We start from the raw sequence: 27062 nt of genomic DNA on the forward strand, positions 1-27062 counted from the left end.
TTTTTTTTTTTTTTTTTTAGGGGGAAGGGTAATATTTATAAGGTGGAAGGGTATTTTTATGGGATTGAAATTTTAAGAGTGGGGCATTTTTAGGGTGGGGTGATTTATTTATTTATATTTTTAGGAGGGGGCACTTTTAGTATGGGGTCAATTTAAGGGTGAGGACGTCTTGATGGATGGGAGATGATTTAGGGTAAGTGAGGGGACATTCTTAGATTGGAGGATACTACTAGGGTGGGGCACTTTGAGGGAGGGGCAGGGTTTTGTGGGAGCATTTTAAGGCTGTGGTGGCATCCTAGAGTCAGCAGCGGTAGTGGGTCTGGAGTCGATGTGGGCGGAGCAGTGGCGGGACAGGCGGGGCAGCAGGGGGGGCGCTGGGGGGGGCGCCGTCACCTGAGGGGCACATGGGGGTTCAGGTTATAGGCCAGGTGTTCTTAACCTTACTGCCGTCTACCTCCTCGCTTTGGCATGCTAGTAACTCCAAATATAAACATGGCCACGATGTATAATGTAAAACAAAAGAAATGTAGAGGTCGATAAATCAGTGAAGAAAGTAGAGAAGAGCAGAGAAAAGAACACTGGGTCCAAACTCGGGTTAATGGGCCCCAAGGGAACCACTGCAGAGTTTTATGGTGACCCATGAAGAACTGGAAATGTTCACACACACACACACACACACACACACACACACACAAATGCACATATGACACAGTTAAATTATTTGGTTCTTCCCAACCTTAGTCGAATTTGTTGTGAATCTTGTGGCGAGGCAAAGAACGCAGTGTGTAACAACTGAGAAAGGAGTGAGTAAAGATATGCTGTATATGAGATGAGTGTTGAAAAGTATCATTAATATATCCAATACTCGAATTTATCCTCTATGTGCATGTAGGATTTATTTTTAAGTACTTGTCTCATTAGATTTTGAACTCTGACTATGAAGTGATTTAAGTTTTGTTCCAAATTTCTTTCGTCACTCCCACTTCAATCGCAGCTGCTTCACTAGCCTCACTCTTGCCAGTGCTACTACTACCAACCCACTTACAGCTTCCCACCCATTGTAGATCATCTACATTCATAACTGTTCACCCACATTACTACCCTCTATCTATTGTCCCCATTCAGAATAGTCCCACCCTCCATTCCCGCCCGCATATTCTGAATCCGTGTACTTATTGCATGCAATAGGGGAAATTACATTCAGTCAGAGTGCGCGGTGTGCAGTGATGTCAAGATTGCGTCACCTTCCTCTTCCCTGGTCTTATACCGAGAATCTTTAGAGGGGTATTATATATATATATATATATATATATATATATATATATATATATATATATATATATATATATATATATACAGTATATGAGAGAGAGAGAGAGAGAGAGAGAGAGAGAGAGAGAGAGATTTTAAATGAAATTCAGGGTGGGCCAGGTGAGGTGAGAAGATTTTTTATGACTCGCATTAGCACATTTAGTGCACAGGCTTTCAGGCTCACAGGACATGAGGATCATGTTCTTTTTGCTATTTACAATAAGTGTAGTGCATAGTCGGCTAGCTTGGGTGGATGATTCTCTCTCTAACGTATATATAAGCTTCAGCTTGATGGTCTCTTTTTTTATTGTTATCTGCAGACGATTTTATTTAACCTTAGCGTGATAACGGATGAAACAGATGGAGCCTTCCTTACATTTCTTCACAATGAGAGGCCCCTCCTAAATTGAATAAAATCGTGTAGAGACAGCAAGAATAAAACGGATATTTTGTTATCGAGTAGATGGGGTTTACAACCCTCCCTCTCCCTCCCTCCCTCCCATTCCATTCATAACTCCTCACTCCAACTACCGTTAAGACCTCATAAGTCGTCATTTTTTGTGTTCCTTTCTGTTATTAAGTCCTCTGTAAATTATTGAATAACTGTCAATTTTTCCCTACTCACTCCCCCATCTATTGCGCACCTACTTTCCCCCTGTTTCACATCCATTCCCCACTTGTACCCACTCACTCCCCTTTTTCCCTAATTCCTCCCCTTCCACTTTTCCCACACCCTTTTTCCTTCTTTTCCCACTCATTACCCCATTTTCCCGTCACTCCCCTCTTTCCCGTTTTTCACACCCATTCTCCCTTTCCCTCACACTTGTTTTTTTTTTCCCTTTTTTCACGCCAATCCTCCTTTTTTCCCACTCACTCCCCTTTTTCCCCTCACGGCCCTCGTCTCCCCCTGTCACGTCCTTTTTCCGTAGTTTTTTCACATTCTACCTTTTCTCCCCACTCACTCCCCTCTTTTCCCCTTACTCCCCTCCCCAACACACCTGTATGGATGGTATCTGTGAGGCAGAGAAAGGCACGAGAGCCGGTGAGCGTCGTCCATATGATGTGGCCGACCTGGTACCCCGCACCTCCTGCACCCCCGCTGTAGAATGCGCCGCGGAGCCTAGGCGTGGGCACGGCGGGTCCTGGGGTGTGGGTGATGGGCTGTGGGTGTCGGTGGGTGGATTGGGCAGGAGGGGCAGGGAGAGGGGGGGCTTCACCGACGCCTTCTGAGCATTGTCCTCCGTGTCGCTGGGTAGCAGGTTCATCAAGTCTCCCGCGGGATCGCTGTGGATAGAACTGCCATACATTAATATTATATGCAGCCTAAATCCATCACTAATTGCGAAATCATGCCATTAATAAATAGGTAAGGGCAAGGCGTAGAGGTCCGAGGCACCACAAACAATGCTATTCCATAAGTTTCATTTACATGAAAAGATACGAATACAAGAAAATGACATTTTTCCCACTCACATTGAGGTGCCGTAAACTCATTATATTTGTAAGTGCTAGAACATCTAGAACAGTAACTGTATTTACAAAGACATTAACATTTGAACATTTTGATTTCTGGCCAGAGTTTTCACCTTCTCAGTGTTCATACTGTGGCCTATTATTATTATTTTTTTTTTCGAAATATCGACTACTGTAAAAGCAGATCTCACTCCACTGACCTGTTGTAATTTCATTCTTACTACCTTTACACAAATTTAATTAGCGTAAGAGAGAATTTTCGAATTTGAAGGATTAAATAAGCCTTCATTTTCCCCTATACTATTTCGAGGCTCTCAAATTAAATATAATTGTTTCTAGACAGAAAGAATCTACCATAATGAAAATCTATGTTATGGGGTAAATAAGTCAAAAGATCTGATATATAGATAGATAGATAGATTTTTTTTTTTTCTGAGAACATCATGAAGGACGGCGGCTTGGAGTGGCGAGAGATACTGGTGAGGAATGGTGATAGAGGTGAGACATACAGGCTTTTTGCAGGGATCGTTGTGGATGATCTCTGGGTTAAGCATTTGGGAATACACAAACAAAATGGGATAAGCGCAGATTTGCAGATAGACTGTGACAGATAGGCTGAAAGATTAGTAGACTCATATATGTGCGCAGAAAGATAGCCAGTAAGACATAAACAGATCCGAAAGACAGAAAGACTAACACCTCAACAGGCAGATTCGACAAGCAGATTGATAGGCAGGCTGGCAAATTGATGAATGTATAAAAATAAACAAAAAATCGAAAAAAGTGAAAGACGGCTAGATAGACTAACAGAGATAGAGCCTACATACATACATACATACGTACGTACACATGCGGATGTACATATACATAGATAAACACATACCTAGAAAGATAGGCAGGTACACAGCAGCAAAATAAAGGCATTCATAGAGAGATAGATGCATAGGAAATTAGATGGGCAGAGGATGATCTCAGGATATTGAAACTTATGAACAGATATGAGCATAGATATAAAGATGGGGATTGGAACAGATGGTACACGCAGATAAAGATAGGCAGATACATAACTACACAGGAGATTAGATAGATAGATGCACAGATAGATAAAGATAGGCAGATACTCGTACATAACTCCACAGGAAACTAGACGGATGCATGCAAAGATAGACAGATGCATATGAAGACAGGCAGACAGACAGCAAGAAGTTTGACTCACGGGTATGGTGATGCAGGGAAGCATGCGATGCCGGCATGTGGTATGGAGAGGTCAGGCAGGAGGTCAAGGGACGTGGGGGTCATCGAGCTGGTGGGCGTCTCTCGGTCCTCACTGAAGACGGGGGGGGGGGGAGAATAATTAACCTTCCTGAACACAGAATAGAAGAATACACACACACACACACACACACACACACACACAAGCTCCTAGTATGCCTACAATAGCCGATATAATCGAGAGAGAGAGAAAGAAAAACTCAGTCCCATCATTAGCAACAACATGTAAACTTCGCCATGCAAGTATACTTTTACTATTTTATGGTTCGCCTCCTGTGCCTTCTTAACCAAACTTTTTTCTTGCTGCTAGCCACTCGATAATTATATATATATATATATATATATATATATATATATATATAAACCTCATGAAACCTACACTATGCAGCCCCACTGTATCACTATTTTCTGTGTCACCCGCTGTAACTTATGTGTCTACCAACCACCCATTAAGAATAAGAGTACCGGTAATTAATTACTTGATACAAAATGCATGAATATAAAAGCAGGCAAAATGGCAGACATGGTATAAGTAACATAAAGATTACTGTGAAATGCACTGCCACTATTTCCTGTCATTGTGTAAACATTCTTGTTTCCCTCCAGGCTATCGGTATCCATCCAAGCTCTCTCTCTCTCTCTCTCTCTCTCTCTCTCTCTCTCTCTCTCTCTATATCTCTATATATATATATATATATATATATATATATATATATATATATATATATATACTGTATATATATATGTCAATTTGTAAATGGACGTAGTCGAGGGGTTTAATTAAATGGAAGAAGATATTATACCGGTAGGTGTATTGTGGGTAATGGCTGCTGCTCTGTCACCAGTGGAGTGTAACGTTGGCTGCTGCCAGCAAAATGGTGAGGCATCGAGTAGATTTAATAGGTAGGTCTCTATCTCACTTTCCCTCTCTAGGTATTCTTTTATCGTAAATGAGGTGAGTTATAGTCAGTTCTTGGGTTACAGAGTTTTATTGCACAAAGTTATATAGAGATGTGATTAAAGAAAGTAATGTAACGTGACGGCAAACCTCCTAACTACCCTCTCCTACTTCTATCTTCGATCTTTCTCTCAGGCTTTCTACCCTTACAGCGCCATCCCTGGGATCATATACCGACCAGTGCATAGGTGTGTCTATGTCAGGTACCTTTCCACAGGTAGTTTTCCAGGAAAACAGATATCTGGCTCAAGTTGGTTATGCTGTGTGTTCATGAAAACTTGTATTGTCTGGCTAACAGGGTTTTCTGATACATCGGATGGTCCGACATTCCCTTCTCAAATTTTGGCGCGACTTTTTCTAAACTGGACATACGCACTTACATTACATATACCAATACCTATAGTTACATAGTTACATAGTTACATATTACATATTAATGCCTACATATCGCTCGGTCACGCTAACTGTCGTACCTACTACATTACATATTGTGTCATATAAATGCTTATTATTTTCACGTTACAATCAACTTGTCAGCTAACTATGTGAAATACTTGTTAAAGTAAGTACATGGTATTTGTTATAATATTGTGAAATCGTATATAGTAGCATAATTGTAGAAACATTGTAGTAACAAATGTAACCTAATTGTAGTGAAATTGTAGTAACATAAGTGTTCCGTATTTATCTATTATCACTATATATATATATATATATATATATATATATATATATATATATATATATATATATATATATATATATATATATATATATATATATATATATATATATATATATATATATATATATACATATATATATATATATATATATATATATATATATATATATATATATATATATATATATATATATATATTATACCAGTATATATATATCACATGCATGTTGACCATAATTTCCCCCAGTTTGTTTGCACCATCAGCACCACCCCTCCTGCCTCCCTTACCAAATAGGGGATGGGCACTGTACCCCGGTGTCCCTGGCGTCCACGTGTGCCGCACTGTTGTCCTTCAGGGAGGGGTCCATCCACCACGAGTTGCGTCGCACCGCCAGAATCGGGTATTGCTGGGGACGGAGGCAGGGTTAGAGGCAGAGACAGGGAGGGGGGAGGAGGGAATGTCAAGGAAAGGAGATCTGGGGAGAGTAGGAAGGTTTTTGGAGGGAAGTTTTATGATTTTGGAGGGAGATGGAACGGAAGGGGTAAATGTGTGTGTGTGTGTGTGTGTGTGTGTGTGTGTGTGTGTGTGTGTGTGTGTGTGTGTGTGTGTGTGTGAGAGAGAGAGAGAGAGAGAGAGAGAGAGAGAGAGAGAGCATATCGGAAGCTTGGAGAAGATGAAGAATGGAGAACTGGAATTAAAATTCCTTAAGGGAGAGGAGAGGGTTAGAAGAGTGCTGATAGGAAGGGATAGGAGGTTGGAGAGTGCGGGAAGAAAAAGGGAGAAATGGAGGGAAATATCGTGGGAGGGAGAGATTTGGATGGCGGGGTAGAGAAGTAGTGGATGAAGGAAAGATGGAGTGAGAGAGGCAAGAGAGATCGAAGAGGAGAGAGTAGATTGCGATGAAAATGTTATTAGGAGACGAGAGAAAATTAAAGGCGAAAGGGAGGGTCGGGTGAAGGGAAAGTGCAATGAAAAAAAAAAAAAAACAGTAAGGCGTGTAGAAAGGGGCAAGGGAATACATCTTCCATTAACCTCTTCAGAATTATTGGTTTATTCTAACTTGAACAGAATCGTCTAACAGTAACACCAAATGTATCTTAAAAACATTTTTGCACTGAAGACGTTAATGTGTACAGTACCTGTTATTTAATTTAAAAAATAATCCCCAGTCAAGCAATGCAGGATATGAGGTATTATTAAAGGTAATTTTGTGTGGCGTTGACGAGGGATGCCTTTGTGTGGGAACTGAATAAATAAAATTTTCTCACCACCAGGACAAACTCGGATGTGTGGGGGGTCCAGTGAAGGTTCTTGTTCAACGAAGGAATGTAAATAGGATTGTGAGTGTGAAAGAATGTAGCAGAAGCGAGTCAATGAAAAGGCAGTGGTGATCGCGAACGAAATGTCGGATGGTGATTCACGAGTGATCAAAAGGGAGTTGATAAACGATATCTTGGTTGATAATGAGTGTGTAGAGGTGAGTGAAAGGGTGCTGGGTAATTAACGAGTGTGTGAAGTTCAGTAAAGGGTTGTAGATGAACGGGATGACAGTAGACGGTCAGGGAAAAGGGTGCTGGTGCATGACATGGCAAAATCTACTGTAGACGTGGTGATCAGCAGGGTTGTGATCAACGAGTGTGTTCATTTTAACGATGGAATATAGATCACGATATGGCATTGAGTGTTCAACGAATGTTTATGCGTAGTGAACCGAACTGTTCACTGGTAAACAAAAGTAAATAAGTAAAGAGAGACCAAATGGCTGAAAAACATGTCGCGTCTGCATGAAAAGACCGTAGAAATATCAGAAGTGTATGTGTGTGTCATGCCAGATGGTGTGGAAAAACTTGACACGTGTGCATGAGAGTTTTGAGCATTTGTGGGCATCTGTGACAAGAAAAAATTAACCCTTACATAGGAGGTCTCTCCGAAACTGAACAAGATCGTGTAGCGTTAATATTTAAAAACAAGTCCCCAAACTGAAGGAGTTAATGCACCGATGAGGAAACATCTGGCGTAGCGCGGCAGGTGAGTTTAATGAAAATGATGCAAAGGTACAAGTAACCTTTTTGTCAGTCAGGAGAGAGAGAGAGAGAGAGAGAGAGAAATTTGTTTTGGTATACCTGGTGTGGTGCTGGTGCATGGGTGCGGAGGGGCGAGACGGTCTTGGCATAACTGAAGCTGTCCTCCAGCTGACACAACTGCTGCTCAGATATCACCAGCTGCTTCACCTTCTCGTCACGGCTGATCTGCAGGGCGGAGGGTTGGTTAGATTGGATTAACTTAGGCTATCGGGTGAAGGAGATGGTGAGGAATAATCGAGAGCGGGGTGGAGGTTGTTGGATTGGGTCAGATTAGGTTAGGTTAGGAGGAAAGGGAGGGAGAGCTGGGTTAGTTAGGAATGGTTAGAGGATGATGGTACTACTGTAAATTGAGGGTAAATGGGTTAGTCGATGAATTGGAGAAACTTGTAAGGGATAATTGTGTCCATTGCTTTCATGTTCATATTATTTGCTTTATTAATAATTTAAATGACGAATAGGAAAACAGTGATAATGGTAATGATTATTCACTTACAGATGTCATGATTTCCACTCTTCATACTGATATTGAGAAGATATGTTTCCAAAGGTGGCAGACAGTATTCTTATGGCTTACATTACTTCTTCCCGTGCATAACTTTAGCGTCTTCTTACCTGCTTGTTCTTACCTAACTGTATTTTCTTAGGACTGAATCAGGCTCGTAATATCCTGTCTTGCATTGCTATTTCATTATACCCCCTTTCTTTACTTATGATTGAGAGAGAGAGAGAGAGAGAGAGAGTGTGTGTGTGTGTGTGTGTGTGTGTGTGTGTGTGTGTGTGTGTGTGTGTGTGTGTGTGTGTGTGTGTGTGTGTGTGTGTGCTTGTTTGCGTGCGTGTGTGAGCGTGTGTGTGTGAGTGCTGTAGTTTAGATAACTCGCTCCCTATCAATAACCGACTTGCTCAGGCGGCCAACACAGTGCTTTATGTAATTCACTTGATCAATACCCCCCCAGCCAAGACCCATGGAGTTGCTGAAAATAGAGCCTTCTCCTCCAGTATGCATTAGGGGAGCCATTGCAGCCGACATTTGAGAAGCTGCGTACTCTTTGACTCAATGTTCCACGGAATCAACAGAGAGGCGTGGTTTGCCTTTGTCAGTGTCGTCAATCCATGCCTATTTGTTATTCGTATCTCTCTTTATTTACAGCTGTCTATTTTTGTCTTCATCCATTTCAGCATCTATCTGCCAGTATTGTGCGGTTCTGTCTGTCCGCCCTTCTGTCTGTCATCGCCTATATGTTTTGCATTTATCTGTCTGCCTGTCTGTTTATCTAGTTCTGTACATCAGTTACTTGACGCCGTATCCTGTGAGAGGTAACTAACAAAAGAAATCTCAGTGCATTTATGTACTACCTAGTAACGACCCTCTCCTACTAGGCACTTTACCCTCCGTCTTGCCCTGCCACCTAAATCTTGGTTTGCCTCTTCTTCCACCTACCTTACGCCCTTGTATCATCTCAGTCAGTCTTTCCATTCTTTCCACACGATCGAACTGCCTTGACTGAAGTTCAATAATTTGTTTAGATACTTTTCTCCCTTTCTACCCCATTCCTTTCCATCCTTTTCCACTTTTCTTTAATCGCTTCTTTCCCCCCCCCCTCCTTATCCATTCCTCTATTACACACACATTTTTATTCCATCTCTCTTCCCTCGTACTGTAACTTTTTCTCTCCCTACCTCCCATTCCCAGCCACCTCTCTGTCACCTTTATTCTCTTCCCCACCTCCCATCCCTACTTTTCTCCCCCTTTCCTTTCTGCTTTTCCTAATTCTTTATGTAACCTTCATTCCCACTATCTCTTCCCTTTCCTCACGCTCTCCTCCTCCGCTTCTTCACTATCCCTTTCCTCTGCCACCTTCAATCCCATTCCTCCCCCCCTCCCCTTCCCCTTACAAGCCCTTCCCTGCATCACCTTGCTTTCTTTTCCCTCATCTCTTCCCACCCTCTTTCCTCCCTTCCTTCCCTTCCTAGCCCCTCTCCCTGCTACCTATACTCTCATTCCCACCGCCCATCCATCCTTCTCGCCCTCCTCCTTTTCTTCCCTTTCCAGCCCTTCCCCCAACCACCTCCATTCCCATCCTCTCTCCCGTCCCTCCATCTCCTCCCCTCACTTTCGACTTCAATAAATGAGCAACTTGTGTTGAGTCAGAACAAAGTTATCTGTTCCGGCCAAATAGAGATGTATAGAAGGTGAGCACGATATAATTTTCTCCCTCTCCTCCCTGGCGTGTTTTCCAGGGAGTATAGTTGCTGTGATACGAAAGTGCCCACATAAGCGAAAATCCACTGCTTATATCAGTTGAAAACACCATTGCAAAAATAACAGCAACTTAGGCACGCACATACACAAAGTTACAGGGTCACATACGTACACTCTAGCTTGCACACACGCATATGCACATATAATTATAGGCCAGCTTGTAAAATCTATCTGATACTTCCTTTCTTTTCCCTTGCTAGCCGTCAAACTGGATCATTTATGTTCCAGATTCCAGTTATGTCGCGTCTATGAATTTTTCCACTCTAAACGAAAAACAAAGCTAGCTGTGTTTGTATATATCTCATTTTAGATAAGGGTTTGGTAGTCTTTCCCCTGAGGACCAGCAGCTCTCCCACGCACCAGTTTATGGGCGCCACTCACCTCACATTTCACCACGTTGGCACTAATACCGACCCATCTGCACTGAGATAATCCAGGACCCTCTCTTCCAGGTCTGTACGATGGTATGAGAAGGGAGGTCCTATGATATGTTGGTGGCTCATACAGAAGAAATATGAGCACTGTTTTCATGAAATTCACGTCTTTATTTCCTGTCGTATTTGGTTTTGAGCCCGTGATCTTGTGAGTATGAGATCACTCCTTTAACCACGTAACCAGCTCCTGCTTCAAATACCGGCGAGCCAGTTACGTTTGAACCTTCCATTAATTGACTGTTTTTCTCTGTGTTAGCCAGGTCTTTTATCACGTGAATGAGAGAACGCGTTACTAAATTTTTCCTTGCCAGTTCCGGTTGATTGCATTCATATTAGTAGTGCCTCCTAGTAGCGAAGGAGTTATTGGGTTAATGTAGGCTATATCTAATTCTCCCATTTGAAAAGCCACTCCGAAGACGAATAAAATTGTTTAAAGACATCGGTAATAAAGGTTTAAAAAGATGTGCTCAGGTTGAAGGGATCAAGAGATTTAGCAAAGTTCAGGGCGACGACGTAACAACCCCCTCTACTCCTCCATCTAACTCGTCCACTCCTCCAAAGAATGTCCGCTCGTCTACAAAACTTCCACTCGCCCAAAAACTCGTCCACTCGTCTGTGAAATCCGTCCACAACCTTCGTCCACTCGTACACAGAATTAGTCCACTTCTCCACAAAACTCGTCCACCTGACTCATCTATTCGGTTAGATCCTCGACGGCTATAAGTATACCTACCTTAAGGTCAGAGTGCAGAGACGAATGGCGTCCCCAAGTGTACAATTATCTGTAGAGTTTTGAGAGTGTGACCTACTTTGTGTGTGTGTGTGTGTGTGTGTGTGTGTGTGTGTGTGTGTGTGTGTGTGTGTGTGTGTGTGTGTGTGTGTGTGTGAGTGAGTGAGTGAATGAGTGAGTGAGTGAGTGAGTGAGTGAGTGCGTGCATGCGTGCGTGCTTGCTTGCGTGCGTGCGTGCTAGGGAAGGAGGGAAGGGAGCTTAAAGATTAAAAAAAGAGAGAAAGAATGAAAGAAAAGGAAAAAGACAGAACAAATCTCGATACACAATTTTTAGGCCTGATGTGTGGCAGTGAACCAGAGTGCAGCGTGTGAGTGAAGTAATACACTTAATGCAGCTCTGTTCTCGGTATTGATATAAAGGACAGTGTTATTTTTTACAGGAATCTAGCTTTCTGTAGTAGAGACAATAGGTATTAAGTACAGAGTGACGGACTTTTTGAAAATGACCCTAAACGGTTTGGTACCCATGCCAACGCATATACTCATACACTTTTTCGCATCTGACCAGAGAAATGCATGTGATTTTAAGTATTTCGCTGTAATATTTACTTAAGAAATTTCAGTAGTGTTTTATTATAATATTTAGTGTTTTAATGTCAATAATATTTAATTGAATTTTCACTATAGAAAATTTTTGAATAATTAAAGATGGACATAGTACTGTACTGTATGTCTTTTTAAGCTGAAGTAAGCACAGAAAGTTAAGGGAATTAAGTAGCCTTGCGTACATAATTAGGAGTAGCCTAACCTTTGATTTTTCGAAAGTTAAAGTCCGTGACGTCTTGCATGACGTCATTCAGGCATCTTATAAAAGGCATCAGCCAGTCTGGCACTGGCTCCTACTGGCGCCGCGACGGGGAGGGGGCGGGAGGGGGAAGAATGCAATAAAGAAAGAAGGTTAGAGGAAGGAAGGGAGGGAATAGAGAAGGGAAGGATGGGGGGAAGGGAAAGACTGGATATGGGAAGAGATAAGAGAGGGAAGGGAGGCAACAGAGGAGGGAGACTGTAGGGAATGGATGGGTACTGGAAGGTGGCAGTTAAAGGAAGGAAGGAAAAGGCAAGGAAATGTATATACTCAGAATGTGAGGTATGAGGATAGGAGTTGAAAATTGCTGCATAAAAATGTGTCCGCCACCTTCTGATGCTGATAAGTAATGGGTAACATTTTTAGATATTGATGGTACGCCATGTTGAGGGAGGGACAGTCAGCACTGAGGGTTGGAGGAAGAAGGATGGTCATCACTGTAAGAGGGAATGGCTGCTCAGCATTTCGTACAGTAGTACTCTGTTGTCCGACTCTGGGCATATGCTTAACGCTCCGTTCCTTGAGGCCCAGCAGAGCTGTGTGCCGCACACCTTCACATATCACCTACATTTAATGTGGAAATTAAACTCTCATTGTAAAATTCTCTTTGCAGTTCTGTTTCTGAAACTTAGATACGCCAGCATTCAATATGGTATGTTAGGACAACCAAAAAATTGTGGTGGTAAGTGGCGGCAACGATCATCCACTCTTTTCTTCCTTAGCCTTTTCATCCTTATCTGTCCGCTTTCCTCTTTCGATTTTTTCGTATCCTTCCTGTCATCATTTTTTCCTGTTTTTCTTTCCACTTCAGGTAGCTCTGCTCTGAATGTACATAATGGTTTGCTGTAACCCAGGAAGCCATTTATAACCCTGGGTGATAATCGTATAGCCAAATAGCGGGGTGATGTAAATCTTACTATGGAGCCTCTGTTAACTGGATGAAGAAATACAAATCCGACGTCCATCCGGGAACCAAACTTCCACAGTTCCCCGCGCCTTTCTGTGGTCAGGCACTGTCTGCCCCAAGGAAACATCGGCTCACTGCACTGGATAGCCCTGCAGGGGCGGTTGCTCGCCTCTTAATGGGTGTGTTTGGCCTGACAAACCAATGTAACTCAACAACAATAACCAACTAGAGGGGCACTCGGTGGAGCGCATCTCTCCGACAAGGGCAACGTAATTTCCAAACCCCCCTTCATAATGGGTTAGGTCTTCTCGTCAATGATTAGGGTTTCGCAAAAAGTGTTTTCCGATCCAGAATCTGTGATACGATCCGGGTCGATCCCAAAAGTTAATCAATTGTTCCCTGGGACATGGGCTATCTACCCACCAAATTTGATCCAAATCTCTCTTTTAGTTTTTGAGTAATCCTGCTAACAGACAAACAAACTAACACATAAAGAGGGATGAAAATATACTCTCCATGTCGGAGAGAAAAATACTTAATGCAATGGGTCTGGTACCCACTGAGCTTACCTGTGTGTGTGTGTGTGTGTGTGTGTGTGTGTGTGTGTGTTTGTGTGTGTGTGTGTGTGTGTGCAAAATTTGGTTAATAAACTTTTGAATATTAGTCCTTCTATGGGGCTCATTTGGTCGTGTAATCAGACGCTCATGCATTGTGTTTCGTGAACATGTCAGGGAGACTGTTAGTGTCAAGGCCGTAGTTCAAGCCAGTCGTGTTTCTGGACAACACTTGGTGGGTATATTTGTGTGTCTGTTATGCCTTAGCTGACCATAACAAATAATACTGATTTCTACGGGCTGGCCATTATACATGGAGTCCTTTTCCACTTTATCCCAGTACACTTGATCCAAGCACCGATTCATATTCACCGATGTTCCATTTCACTTCTGTCGCTGTGTATCGCCACTTTTTTTTTTTTTTTAAGTCTACTTTATCCCTTCCCTTCTACTGTGTTGATGGCTAATACGCGTATCTCATGTTCCTCTTAATTTCCTCTTTTCATTTTTCCCATTGTATCATCCCTCTCTGTTCTTTCCAATTTTTACCTGTTCATATCCCTTCTCTTTTTCACACACACACACACACACACACACACACACACACACACACACACACACACACACACACACACACAAACGAGAAAGAGAGAGAGGGGGGGGGTGGAGGAGTCACACACATACCTTTTTAGCTAATACGAAGAGAGAGATGCCAAGCCCCAGCATAAGCAGACCCAGCACCAGGAAGGAGGGTCCAATCATCCTCATCTGTGACACGCTGCTGAGACGCTCCGGCTCTTGTGCCTTGCCTTCACCTTCACCCTCGTCGTTCTTCTTCTGCGGCCGTGGTGGCGATAGGTGTGCAGAGGCGAGACAAAAAATAAGAAAAAGATAAGCATTTTTTTTCTCTTTTCTTTTAATAAGTTTATGTTCCGATACGATTCGTTAAAAATTATCATTATTGGGAAAAACGAGAAAAGATGATATGTACCCAGTTTGGAAAATAGTTCTTCTAGTAACGCAACTTTCTTTTTCAAACAACGGAAACTGTTTTAAAGAAGACTGCTATTCATATAAAAATGTCATACAAATGCAACAACCTCTCACATTTTTTTTAAATACATACCAGCACCGCTTTAGTTAGTTTAACGCTGACAGTAAATTTGATGTGACCGTTTATCACTGCATTCTAGCTTATGACATACACCATCCTTTCCCAAGCAACCTTTCCATTCTTCATCCCTTCTACTTATTCTTTTTTTGTCACTGTACATTCTAATTTCGGAAACCCAGTATCTTTTCTACTGCTAGCCCTTCTGTTCCTCTCTCTTCAATATAGTTCTTAATTAGGCTGTCCATTATTATCTGTATCAATCGCTCTTCACCTCACTGTCACCATCACACCTATCATTACTACTGACACTCTAGTTACACCATCACCATCACTTCTATCACCGTCGCATTTACGCCCATCACTACTACTTGTACACACTTGCCACTGCCATTATCACCATCACAGTCACCATCATGTCTACCACTGTTGTTACTGTCTTCAGCACCTGTCACCAGTCACACATCAACCACCAACCACACCCCCTCCCACCTACCACACACCCTCCACCTAACATACACGCTTCACCTACCACACACCAAACACCTCCCACACACCGAACATCTCAATATACCTCTTTCCCCGTACCCTAACATTCCCGCATGTCAGATACAGGTAACCATAGCAACCACTTCATCGCGGTGGCTCAATCGGTAGAGTGGTGGCCTGCAGTCCTACAGGACCCAGGTTCAAATCCCCGCTGAGGCAGGAAACAGTTTAAGGATTTGAATTTCGTAAGAACAGACTTTACTGATCTACCAGAAGACCCGCCGACATGTTATAAAAATACCCCCGCTAATACCAATACAGCCCTAGCATGTGTTCAATGTGGACGGTGGGTGTTAGCGCCGAAGTGGTGACATGTAGAGGTGTGTGGTATGTAGGAGGACTACTAGGCCTTGGGAGCAGGCTGAGAAGCCTATGTCCAGAGTCAGACACACACACCAACAAAAAAAAAAAAATCCATTCTTTTCATTCTTATTTCAGATTTAGATTCCTGGAGTTTTCTTAGGTGACAGCAGCAGTAACGACTCCAAGCATCTCTATCACCACTCATCACTATTCTCCTCTGCCACTTCAAGCCGCCCTCCCTCATGTACTCCTCCATTCCATCTTTCCATTCGGTCTCGGTTTTCCCTATCCATTTCCCTCATCAGAACAACTACCATTTACAACCACAAATATTGATCATAACGCCAAAGCCACAGCCAACATCCCCCTGCCCCATATGCCAACTTTCCTTCTCCCCACCTTTACAACACACACACACACACACACACACACACACACACACACACACACACACACACACACACACACACACACACACACACACACACACACACACACACACACACACACACACACACACACACACACACACACACACACACACACACACACACACACACACACACACACACACACACACACACACACACACACACACACACACACACACACACACACACACACACACACACACACACACACACACACACACACACACACACACACACACACACACACACACACACACACACACACACACACACACACACACACACACACACACACACACACACACACACACACACACACACACACACACACACACACACACACACACACACACACACACACACACACACACACACACACACACACACACACACACACACACACACACACACACACACACACACACACACACACACACACACACACACACACACACACACACACACACACACACACACACACACACACACACACACACACACACACACACACACACACACACACACACACACACACACACACACACACACACACACACACACTCACACACTAGCCCTTTCTCTCACATCCATGCTCCTCTAATCAACACATAAAAATACAGTCTTATCTGTTCTCCTGCCCCTCCACACACACAGTCTGTCCTATACTTTCCTCTCTACTCTATCTGTGCCTCCTACTCACCCCAACCGTGACGCTGTAGCTGACGTATGAGAGGATGACGCCGGCGAGCATGAAGAAGACGCCGAAGACGCAGAGAGTGACGTGGCAGTGGGAGGCCAGAGCCACACCTTGGATGCTTAGCCCGCCACCCTCTACCTTCTCAACCTGTAACCCACACCAGCAGGATTAGGCTTATTGGTGCTATTGTTACACAAGTTATTCCGCTTGGTCCCTATTTATCCATTAGTACAATTCCATCCTTAACCATCTCCACCTGACACACACACACACACACACACACACACCAGCAGGAGAAAGTCCTGCTGGTAGTATTGTCACTCGTGTAACTTCTCACCTTCGGAAATAGTAAGGGACCTAGCTGTAAATTAGACAGTTGCGATTTGTGTCCGAGGAGAACATTGGGACGATCATAGTTCATCTTGTGGTTATGATAATGGGAACGATTATTTTTGCACAAGGTAGTCGTTTGGATTCACTCACCTGAAAGGAAACCAACGCAGCAAAGAGAAGTGCGTACACAGCATACTCCTACCACTTAAGTTAATATCAAGTTCACTGGCTTAATAAATTTGTCTCTTTAGGAAATGTTCCTCAAGATGAAGGATACTTTGTTTTTATTCTGTAGGTTTGCTTGCTGGATTGTATGGCCGGAATCTCGGTATACAGTTTGAGCCAGGAGGTTGAAGTTTAACATAGTGCTGACTGAACTCAATTTGTTTTCATGTTTTCAGAACTATTGTTGGAGACAGTCAGTGCATTACTAATTTCATATCCTCACCCGGTACTAAATGTGAAACTGCTGTTTGGATCAAAGTGATATAGAGGTTCCCTGTGGCAGGTGTTGTGATTTAATTTGGTTCTAAATACGAGGTCAGGGGCAGAGGCAACAAGTTTTAAACGCATCACATTATTATTATTTTTATTATTATTATTATTATTATTATTATTATTATTATTATTATTACTATTGTTATATACTTTAAAACATTACGGCCTACATGGGTTTTACTATTACTGAGTGGTATTGATATTAGTGTAAGTTCTATCGTACTAGAAGCAATAGTTGATTTGGTGAGAGAAGGTTCACGGCAATAAATTTTTGAGAAACGACGCAACATTTACCTTCAATTTCTCCTTTGAGCGTGAACAAGAAAAATGTTATAAGCTTACTTCGTTTCCTGCAGCTTTGAAATTTTCTCCTTCAAACGCGGTAGAAATATTAACTTTCCTCGTTGTAAAAAAAAAAAAAAAAATCCTCGAAGGAAAGGAAATACTGTAAATCGCAAAGGCTCAGGTTTTCATGAAGATTATTCCCTATGACATCCTCTGACATCTATATCATTAGTAACTAGAATTGGATAATATATGTAGAGAACAAGATATTTTGAGATTGTAATGAGGCCAGAGATGGTGAAGAAAGCTAGCATAAATGGCAAACGAAAGAGAGAGAGAGAGAGAGCTTTGTGACAGAATTAAAGAAGCATACAGTATACAAAGACGGAAAGGAAAAAAAAATAATAATAATAATTTGGTTTTACGCCAGGTATCCCCGAAGGGCTAAGGCGTTGCCCCTGGGTAGAGGACTTTTGGGCTGGAGCGTGTAGCATTTTATGACCGGATGCCCTTCCTGATGTCTACCAATGACCTTTGGGTGGATTCGATCCTCCGACCCTTCGGTCAGTGCGGAGCGCTCTAACGCACTGAGCTATGGCTGCTATGGAAAGGAAAAACTCTCGACATATACGTAACTAGGTAAAGAAGAAACAGATAATTACCAGAGTAGATTGAAATGGCAGACATTGACAAACGGGAATATAAATTTTATCAAAAGAAGAAAAAGCACCAGCATACTAATGTAAGCTATACGGACAGACGGGCAGCCAGACAGACACAAATAGACACTGACAGACATAAGTATATAGATATAGATAGACAGACAAAAAAGATAGCTATATAATCAGACAGATGAATACAAACAGAGGTCATCAGTTCCCCTGTCGCAAATCGTTAGTGACTGGATCCACAGTAGAGGCTGCCTGGAGCCTGTGGACATACACAGACAGACAGACACATAGGGCATATTATTGTCGGTTAAGGAGGTCCTTTAACAAGCCACCTTTCCTTTACTTTTTTTATTTCTGCCTATGGGCCATTAGCAGTCTCCTTTATGTTATTTATGCAATCTGAGTCATAAATGACGTGCAATGTAGGGGGAGGCGGTGGCTCAATCGGTAGAGAGGTGGCCTGCAGTCCTTACGGACCCAGGTTCGAATCCCGGCTGGGGCAGGGAACAGTTTAAGGATTTGAATTTCATTAAATCAGGCTTTACTGATCTACCAGAAGACTCGCCGACATGTCGTAAAAATACCCCCGCTAATACCAATACACCAGTCCTGTATGAGACAGCCCTAGCATGTATTCAATATGGACGGTGGGTGTTAGCGCCGAAGTGGTGACATGTAGAGGTGTATGGTATGTAGGAGGACTGCTGGGCCTTGACAGCTGGCTGTGAAGCCTATGCCCAGAGTCGGACACATAAAAAAAAAAAAAAAAAAAAAAACTTGCAGTATGGAAGATAAGTCGTTTAAGAAAAAAAGCTGGAAAACCTCCTAAGCCCATGACAATACGATCAATAGACACAGACAGAGAGACTCATTTAGACAGAGACACAGATAAATAGATAGGTAGATAGATAGATAGGTAGGTAGGCAGGTTGAACAGGTAGATAAACAGACGGACAAAGCTCATCATCCTCCCTCCTTACCTGCAGCTTCTCAATAAACAGGTCTGCAGTGGATGGCCGCCTGGAGCTGTTGGTATCGGGGACGGAGAGGTACGACACGCTGGTCACTTCCACGGGTGAAGAGAGCTTCCGTCCACCCCCCCCTCCTAACAACAGTCCTCCGCCCCCATCCTGCTGCCCCCCGCCGCCCTCTGCTGCACCCCCCTCGATTGGTATTTCCACGGACGCCTCTCCTTCTCCTTGGGCGTCCTGAGACTTGTGCTGGGTGGTGGCGCGGAGCTGTTGAGGAGAAGAGGAGGAGAATGTACTCTGTTTACTTTAACTTGGCCTAAATTTGCCGTCTCTCTCATCATGAACGCTGAGCTGTAGCAAGAAATTAGTACCTGAACATAGTGCAGGACATGAAGGAGTGCTCTGAAAACGGTGGAGAGGTAGGATGCTGCCACTGAGCTACGGAAAATTAGCTGCAAAAGGAGTATAGACTCCCCCAGTTTAAGGCAGCCATAGTTTAATCATAATATACCGTGATAGTACAGCTGAGGTATGTTATTCCGTCTACAATCAACTGAGGGAAGTTTTTGCAGTTACAGGGATTGATTCTGACTTTATTTTTGCCTTGGATTAACTTCCGTCTTTCATTCAGACTAACACAAACTATTTTATTTAGCTGAAGGGGAATGTTGCAGTCGAAGGGCTAAGGGAGACGAGTTATTTGACTTTAGTGGGACGAACAGCTTGGTTTGAAAAGGACGAGTTGCTTGGCTTTAGGAGGACGAGTTGGTTGGTCTGACGGGGACAAGCTGGTTAGTATGAGAGGGACGAGTTGGTCGGTATGAGGGGGAAGAGTTTGTTGGTTTGAGGGGGACGAGTTTGTTTGAGGGGGATGAGTTGGTTCGTTTTAAGGGAACAAATTGGTTGGTTTGAGGAGGGCGAGTAGGTTGGTAGGAAAGAGAATAGATAGATAACCCTTTCATGTTTGGAACACGTTTAGTATTCTGTTCCAGCTTACGCCTGACGATTCTGTGCAGCTGAACGTCCGTCACAGGAGCCAGAGAGTATTAAAGACGGAATAGGTAGTATTTTTGCGGCTGGAAGTTATGGCAGGTCTAAGTGGAGAAGTTGATTTGATAATGTTTAAATAATGCCTCGTCTGACGTAAGCTGCATATGTTTACCCTTTACCGACATACTTAATTCAACGAGAAGGGAATGTCAGTAGTGTGTCCAATATTGATGTTTAATTTTTCACTCCAAGCAATCTCCCTTAAACACTTCGATTCGGTGACTGATTATTATTTTTTTTTAATTCTTATTCCTGCCAGATTAATTTATTCACCTTAGAGAACTCGAGTAGTAAAAAAGTTAATGAAGGTTGTATCAAATTTCTCCAGTTCGAAAAGTCTCTCCTACAGGTAAATTGAAGAGAATAGTCTGGAGGTAGCAAGGATAGACTAAAAAATATATGTTTCTGGATTTATGGGGTCACTCTGTATCAGGCTGTCGCGAGGTAGCAGCAGCGAATCAAGTAAACATAATGATATTGAAGGGATTAATGAAGACTGTATCCAACACCCCACACTCCAAGAAGTCTTCCTCCCGGTGAGTAGAATCGCCTGTGTCTAGTTGGAATAAATTAAACACGTGGGAATGGGTAGTGTTCTGTGTGGTTTTGGAAATTTCGTAACACTTATTTCTTAGCGAATTATTTTGCACATTACAACTCAGTATCCTCATGTATGATATTGATCCAAACATTATCGATACTGAAAATATATAAATAGCGTATAAGAGAATGTTAGGGTGTAATATGCAAAATAAATCGCCAAGGAAGAGATGCTGCGAAGCCTCCACTGCCATCTAGAATACGACCTTTAAGGACAACCCACACACTTGGGACGTATTTATAAACTCTCCTAAGCTCAGATTGTGTGTAGGCTTGGTGGCAGGTACGTTTGTTTTCACTCACACTGTTGCTGAACATTTCACAAGCAAGTCAGAGTGAATACTAGAGACAAAATTCGACAACTCAACGGCCTGTGATAATACGTAACTGTTATGGAAACGTTTATCCTTTAAATTGGCTGGGATGCTTTATAAACACGACGCGCCAAACCTATATGATAGGAACAACCCCCCCCCCACACACACACAAAAGTATGTGATAACTGTTAGGTATTATGGAGATTTATTTTTTATCCTGTGTCTTGGTTAGGATACTATATAAACACAGCACCTGACCTACACGCCAGCTACACTTGACCCACTCTCACATGGACAGCCGCACCCTGACACACCGGCTTAATGACCACAAGCGGAGCCTGGTTACAATTCAAGCAACATTGAACTTCACATTTAACTTTTTACATAACACCGCGGCCCGACAAGCTGATCCAGGACGCTTGGAAATAACACGTATGGTGGTTTAGTGGTCAGGATACCCCAGTCGGAATGAGACCTTGTGTAAGTTAGTAATGACGTTAAGGAAAGTACAGCCTTGTCTTTGACCCCTACACGTCAAATGGGGTAATATGGTTTGACTGTTGCTGCTTTTATAAATCACATTTATGTGTGGATAAGACAAGCGTGGGATTTGAAGAAGTAAAATAGACGATTGATAGAAATAAGTGGGTGGAGTATGAATGGTAGGCCTAATGCACATAATTAAGTTTGCACCTCTATTTTTAGCCGCTGGCAGAATTCTCTCCCCCCTGCGTTAAGATTTTTTTTTTTTTTCCTTAGACCTGTGAGGTGGAGCTGAAAGTTTCAAAGACTTTTACAGATGAGCGAATGAATCAATGGCCGATGTCCCTAGGTACTCTGTTGATTGTTCTCCAGCTTTTATAATTTCCCTTTTTTGATGTTTCTGTATCCCCTCCCTCCCTCTCCCCAGTGTAGCAGAGGGAAGTGGGAAGTGGGAGATGTAATGATATATCCCAGTAACCTTTGTGAGTATTGTTATGTTTGACATTACAGTCTCGGCTCAGCACAGTGAATCTTTCATGGATTCTCGTGATTGTTGATTCTGTTGATTTACATTTTGCTGGGTAACACATGCTTGGAGAGTATATATATATATATATACATACAGTATATAACAATTTTTTTTTTTTATCAGGAGTGTGAGGGTTCAAGACTGGGCCACGCAATCCTAACATTTAAGGCGGTGTTAACCAGACTAGCTGGCGTCTGAGCGATATATATATATATATATATATATATATATATATATATATATATATATATATATATATATATATATATATATATATATATATATATGCCCAACTTTTCCTCATATATATAGAGCCTTACTATCCCATCTTGTTGGAGGACCTTTACACACACACACACACACACACACACACACACCGGAGGCAGAGTGTTACACAAAGGAGGACGATGCTTGGATCATTCATGTGTACCTAAGGAAGTATCAGTCAAGGTTAGGCAATACTTGTAGGGTGTTAGGCGATGGAAGCACAGAAATATTACAGTATTTGGAAAACTTGTGCGTAACTAAACTCTTTTTACTTGAACTTGACCGAAAATTAATATCTTCCTGCCTTAACTACTGAACTGTTGCAAAAATTTAACACAAAGACAGCGCTAGTCACGAAGAAGTGCTGTGGAGTGTACAATATGTGATGCCGTAGCATTTATTGTATTTTTCTTGAAAGTCATGTACCCATAATGAGTTTTTGTAACACGTGCAGCACAGAAGCGATACTTGGATAACTTGTGGAAATACGAATGAAAAGTGGATGTTACATTATCTTTTTACCATTTAGATGGGATACCTGAATAAAAACTATGAAAAACTAACAAGTGTTCAGTCAGGAGTCATTTACTGTTCTACATATTGTAAAATTTGTAGCACCAAAAGGATACATCGTAATTCCCAACACATCTTGAAAAATATCGGAAATAATAATCCATCCATCCATCCATCATCCAATCCTACGTTGCCCCATGAGGAGCGTAGGAGCCCGGGGCTAGGCAAGTTGGAAATAATAATAATAATAATAATAATAATAATAAGTAAAGCTGAACACTGGCTAAAAACTTTTTTCTTGTGCTACCACTGTTATTTGATTTTCAATGATAATATTTTCAATTTTTTGGTCGTTCGTTGGTGTTTAATTAGTGTATTTATGAGCCTCTGTGTGTGTGTGTGTGTGTGTGTGTGTGTGTGTGAAAGAGAGAGAGAGAGAAACCAAAGATCACCCCACTGAAGCAGGCATTTCCGGGTGTGCTGGAGTGAAGGTCACAGGTGGCGACCTAGAGGACACGGCAGGCAAGGCAAGGCAGGTAGGTAGGTAAGTAGGGCAGGAGTATCGTAACTTTAGGAGGCTCCCTGGCACCACGTCCTTCTTATTGGTATATATAGAGAGATAGATAGACAGATAGATAGATAGATATACTGTACTGTAGATACAGATATACTGTATGTATATTTTTGTGTCCGACTCTGGGCAAAGGCTTCAGGGCCTATTGCTCAGGGCAGTGGCCTGTCCCAAGGCCCAGTAGCCCTCCTGCACCTCCACATGTCACTTCGGCGATAACACCCACCGTCCATATTGGATACATGCTAGGGCTGTGTCATACAAAACAGAATTACAACACAAGACGGAGAAGTAAAAGCAGTTCTGTCTTTGTAACCCATTGTTGACTGAATCACGTGAAGTGGAATCCAGACTAATCATAGCCTAACCTCACAGGGGTTTTGAACATTTAGCATCACCTGCTAAGGACTTTCCCACACCTTTGCGCTTTCTCTTGTGGACGTTGCATCTTGTGGACGATGACCTTGACAGGAGAATCTCTAGGCACTTTTGTCTACTCAGTAACGACCCCTCCTCCCACAACACACGACCCTCCCACGCATACAGTAATACTCATCTCGTACTCAGTCTCCTTCTCCTTCTCCCATCCAAATTAGTTTTACTTAAAGACCCAAAGAAATCCCCCAAAAAAACAAATTTATAACTCTTTGCATTTTCACGTGTTACTGAGCTGGTCTTGGCACTTGTCTGTAGTGATATGTAGTTAAGCGTGATAAATGTGTGTGTGATGTTATGAAACAGATTTCAAAATAAAGACTGAGTCTTTCAATACGATGGCGTCATACATTTTTTCTTCTGCCACCGGACAGTTATACTTTATTTAGGAGAGACTTCTGGAACTGAGGGGTTGGATATAGCCTTCATTAACTCATGTAATACATGAGGACTCTTAAGTTGAGTAAAATCGTCTGATGGCATCAAGAAACCAAAAGTACGTCATCGTATTGAGTTGGTTCGCCTAATAGCCACGAAACAGTATTGTTTGTCTATGATCAAATCCCTTTTTGCCTCATAAGGAGCGTAGGGGACTGGAGATAAACTATTCAGTCCTGACATTTAAAGCAAACGTGAGCTGCCTGCTTGCTCCTGAGTGGTATTAGGTGAACAATAAACCCCGATCGCCCCAGGGATGGAAACCCGTACTGGCCCCATCCGGTAGTAGCGCATTAATCTTTAACCCACTGCAACACCAGGCGTCCATTTGGTTATGTGGTTATCACCAAGCATAGTAAATGGTTCCCTGGATTGCAGGAAACCATTTGATTTGATATTCAGTGTTGTCACATGAAGGTTGCAATACATGGAGAAAGTGGAGGGTAGGCACTCCCACCTGACACGAAAACGGCTACACTTAGAAATGCTTATGATTTTTTACTCTGGATTATTTTTTCTATAACTGATGGTGACATATTGCTGTATTTTTGTTAGCTCAGGAGTCGCTGTAGCGCCTCTTTCATAGTAGTTTATGTCTTCTTATATCGCCTTAAACCCGTCAATTTGGTGACACATTTTTAATGTTAATTCCTACCACTAGCAGTCGACTTTATTCAGCTTGAAAAAGACTGTACCAGTGAAGGAGTTACTGAAGGCTGTGTTTCAGCCGTCCATTCATAGAGCCTGTCCTAAGCTGAATAAAACTGTTCGGTTGTGGCAAAAATGTAATTAACATGACGTCATTATTGTGGTGAGGGTAATGTCAAAAAGACAAAATAGGCAAGATTATAGTAAGGTGTAGGCTAATGTGAAAAAGAAATAACTCAGACAGATGTGCTAGAAAGACTTATAAGCTCACGAGCGTGTGGCTGACAGTGAGAGAATGGATGCATCTTCTTTGTTAGTGTTCTATGGTAACCAGAGATTCGCCACAGTGAGGATGAATGCAGGAGACCTTCGTTAATGCTTCAAGTTAACGGGAACCACCCATAGTGAAAGAATGGATCTTCGTTATTAGTGTTTTATACCAACAAGAATACCGCCCACAATGAGCTGATGCATGCATGGTCGGTGCTGGTGTTCTGTGCCATTATGAGAGAGTGGATGGATCTTCGCTATTGATGTTCTGCGCTACTGTGTGAGGATGGCTGGATCTTCGTTATTGGTGATCTGTGGTTAAATGGAAGAATGGATATGTCTTCGTTATTGGTGTTCTGTGCTGATATGATAGAATGGGTAGATCTTCGTTGTTGATCAGTGCTAAGGAGAGAAAAATGGATAAATTTTCGTTAATACTATGACTTAACGAGTCTCCCAGCCAAAAGACGCACCCCTTTGGCTCTCGGTACGACGACGTAGTATGTAGTACCGCCAGGGGACCTTGGCACTTTTACCTCTTCGTCGCCTCCTTCCGTCTTGTACGCCTCGCTCCGGGCGCTTCGTGAGTGTTCGGTGACCTGGAACCGAATCGCATGGGCGGTACGTGTCATCTCCTCAGTGCTCAGTTCCTTGGCGTCCTCTGGAATCGGGGGCGGCACGTTCCTGCTGGCGGTGATGATTTTGTCGTAGATGCTCCTGGGGAGGTCGTTGCCGTTGAAGTCTGCCGTCTGTGTGGCCCTGTCTTGCACTCTGGGTGGGATGACGAGGGTGTACACTTCCGACAGATCGTCAGCGTTGATCTTGTCCGGGTTCCGGTTATTAAGGGCGGCGAATAGTCTGATAGCTATAGCGGCGTGTCTGAGGCTGAGGGTTTTGGGGGCGTGTGTAGAACACTGAGCTTTGACAGGAACGACGGTGCTACTATTCTGCCCTGACCTCCCTCGCTCAAGTTCCTCCTCGTTACATATTATGGTCCTTGGCAGGTCCAGCCGAAAGGAGCCACTTAGCGGACCGAAAGTTCTCACCACACTGTTCTCCCTCACCCGGTCACTCCACTTACTCCTGCCGGGGTTTCTGGAGGGAAGGATACGACCACGAGGCATCCAGAAAGTAGGACGAGAGAGCGAGAGGAGATGACCGCCTCGCCCTTCGCCTCACCGCGGAATGAAGGTCGAAATTTGAGATACACGTAACACACAAAGTCACCTCAAGAAAGGACGAGTGTATATATCACTTTATTTCGACTTGAGTGATGTGTGTTGCTCGACGCCAGGGTAATGAGAGCAACAAGAGTTTGTTTAGAGGTTGCTGCGTTCAGACGGTTTACGAGAGATATTGGACAGGTTATTCTGTAGGCAGTAATATTTAGATCGTCGTTTCCAGAATTCAGTTTCTGTAGGTCCAAGTTTCCACACTTCGTAATGTAGAGATGACAAATACAACACTGTGTGGTTAGATGATTTACAAGAGGCAGAAGCATCGGAGAGTGGCACAAAACATGTCACTTGGGATAAGTCCACCCTGGCGCCCCACAGCC

General features: G+C 42.8%; 1 protein-coding gene across 1 annotated transcript; it reads right to left on the reverse strand.

Annotated features, from left to right (window-relative positions):
• LOC145392378 (uncharacterized) lies at positions 1–27062 on the reverse strand. The gene is made up of 9 exons (XM_080266780.1): positions 25978–27062; positions 19393–19650; positions 16629–16772; positions 14219–14371; positions 7824–7949; positions 5988–6106; positions 4001–4111; positions 2310–2595; positions 1–393 (listed from the first exon to the last, which is right to left on the reverse strand). The coding sequence occupies exons 1-9, from the start codon at positions 26626–26628 to the stop codon at positions 277–279; spliced, it is 1965 nt and encodes a 654-aa protein (XP_080122906.1). The 5' UTR covers positions 26629–27062; the 3' UTR covers positions 1–276.

The sequence above is a fragment of the Coenobita brevimanus genome, chromosome 22 (genome assembly GCF_032717465.1).
Source record: "Coenobita brevimanus isolate Jiangsu-jjx chromosome 22, ASM3271746v2, whole genome shotgun sequence".
In the NCBI taxonomy this organism is placed as follows: Eukaryota; Metazoa; Arthropoda; class Malacostraca; order Decapoda; family Coenobitidae; genus Coenobita; species Coenobita brevimanus.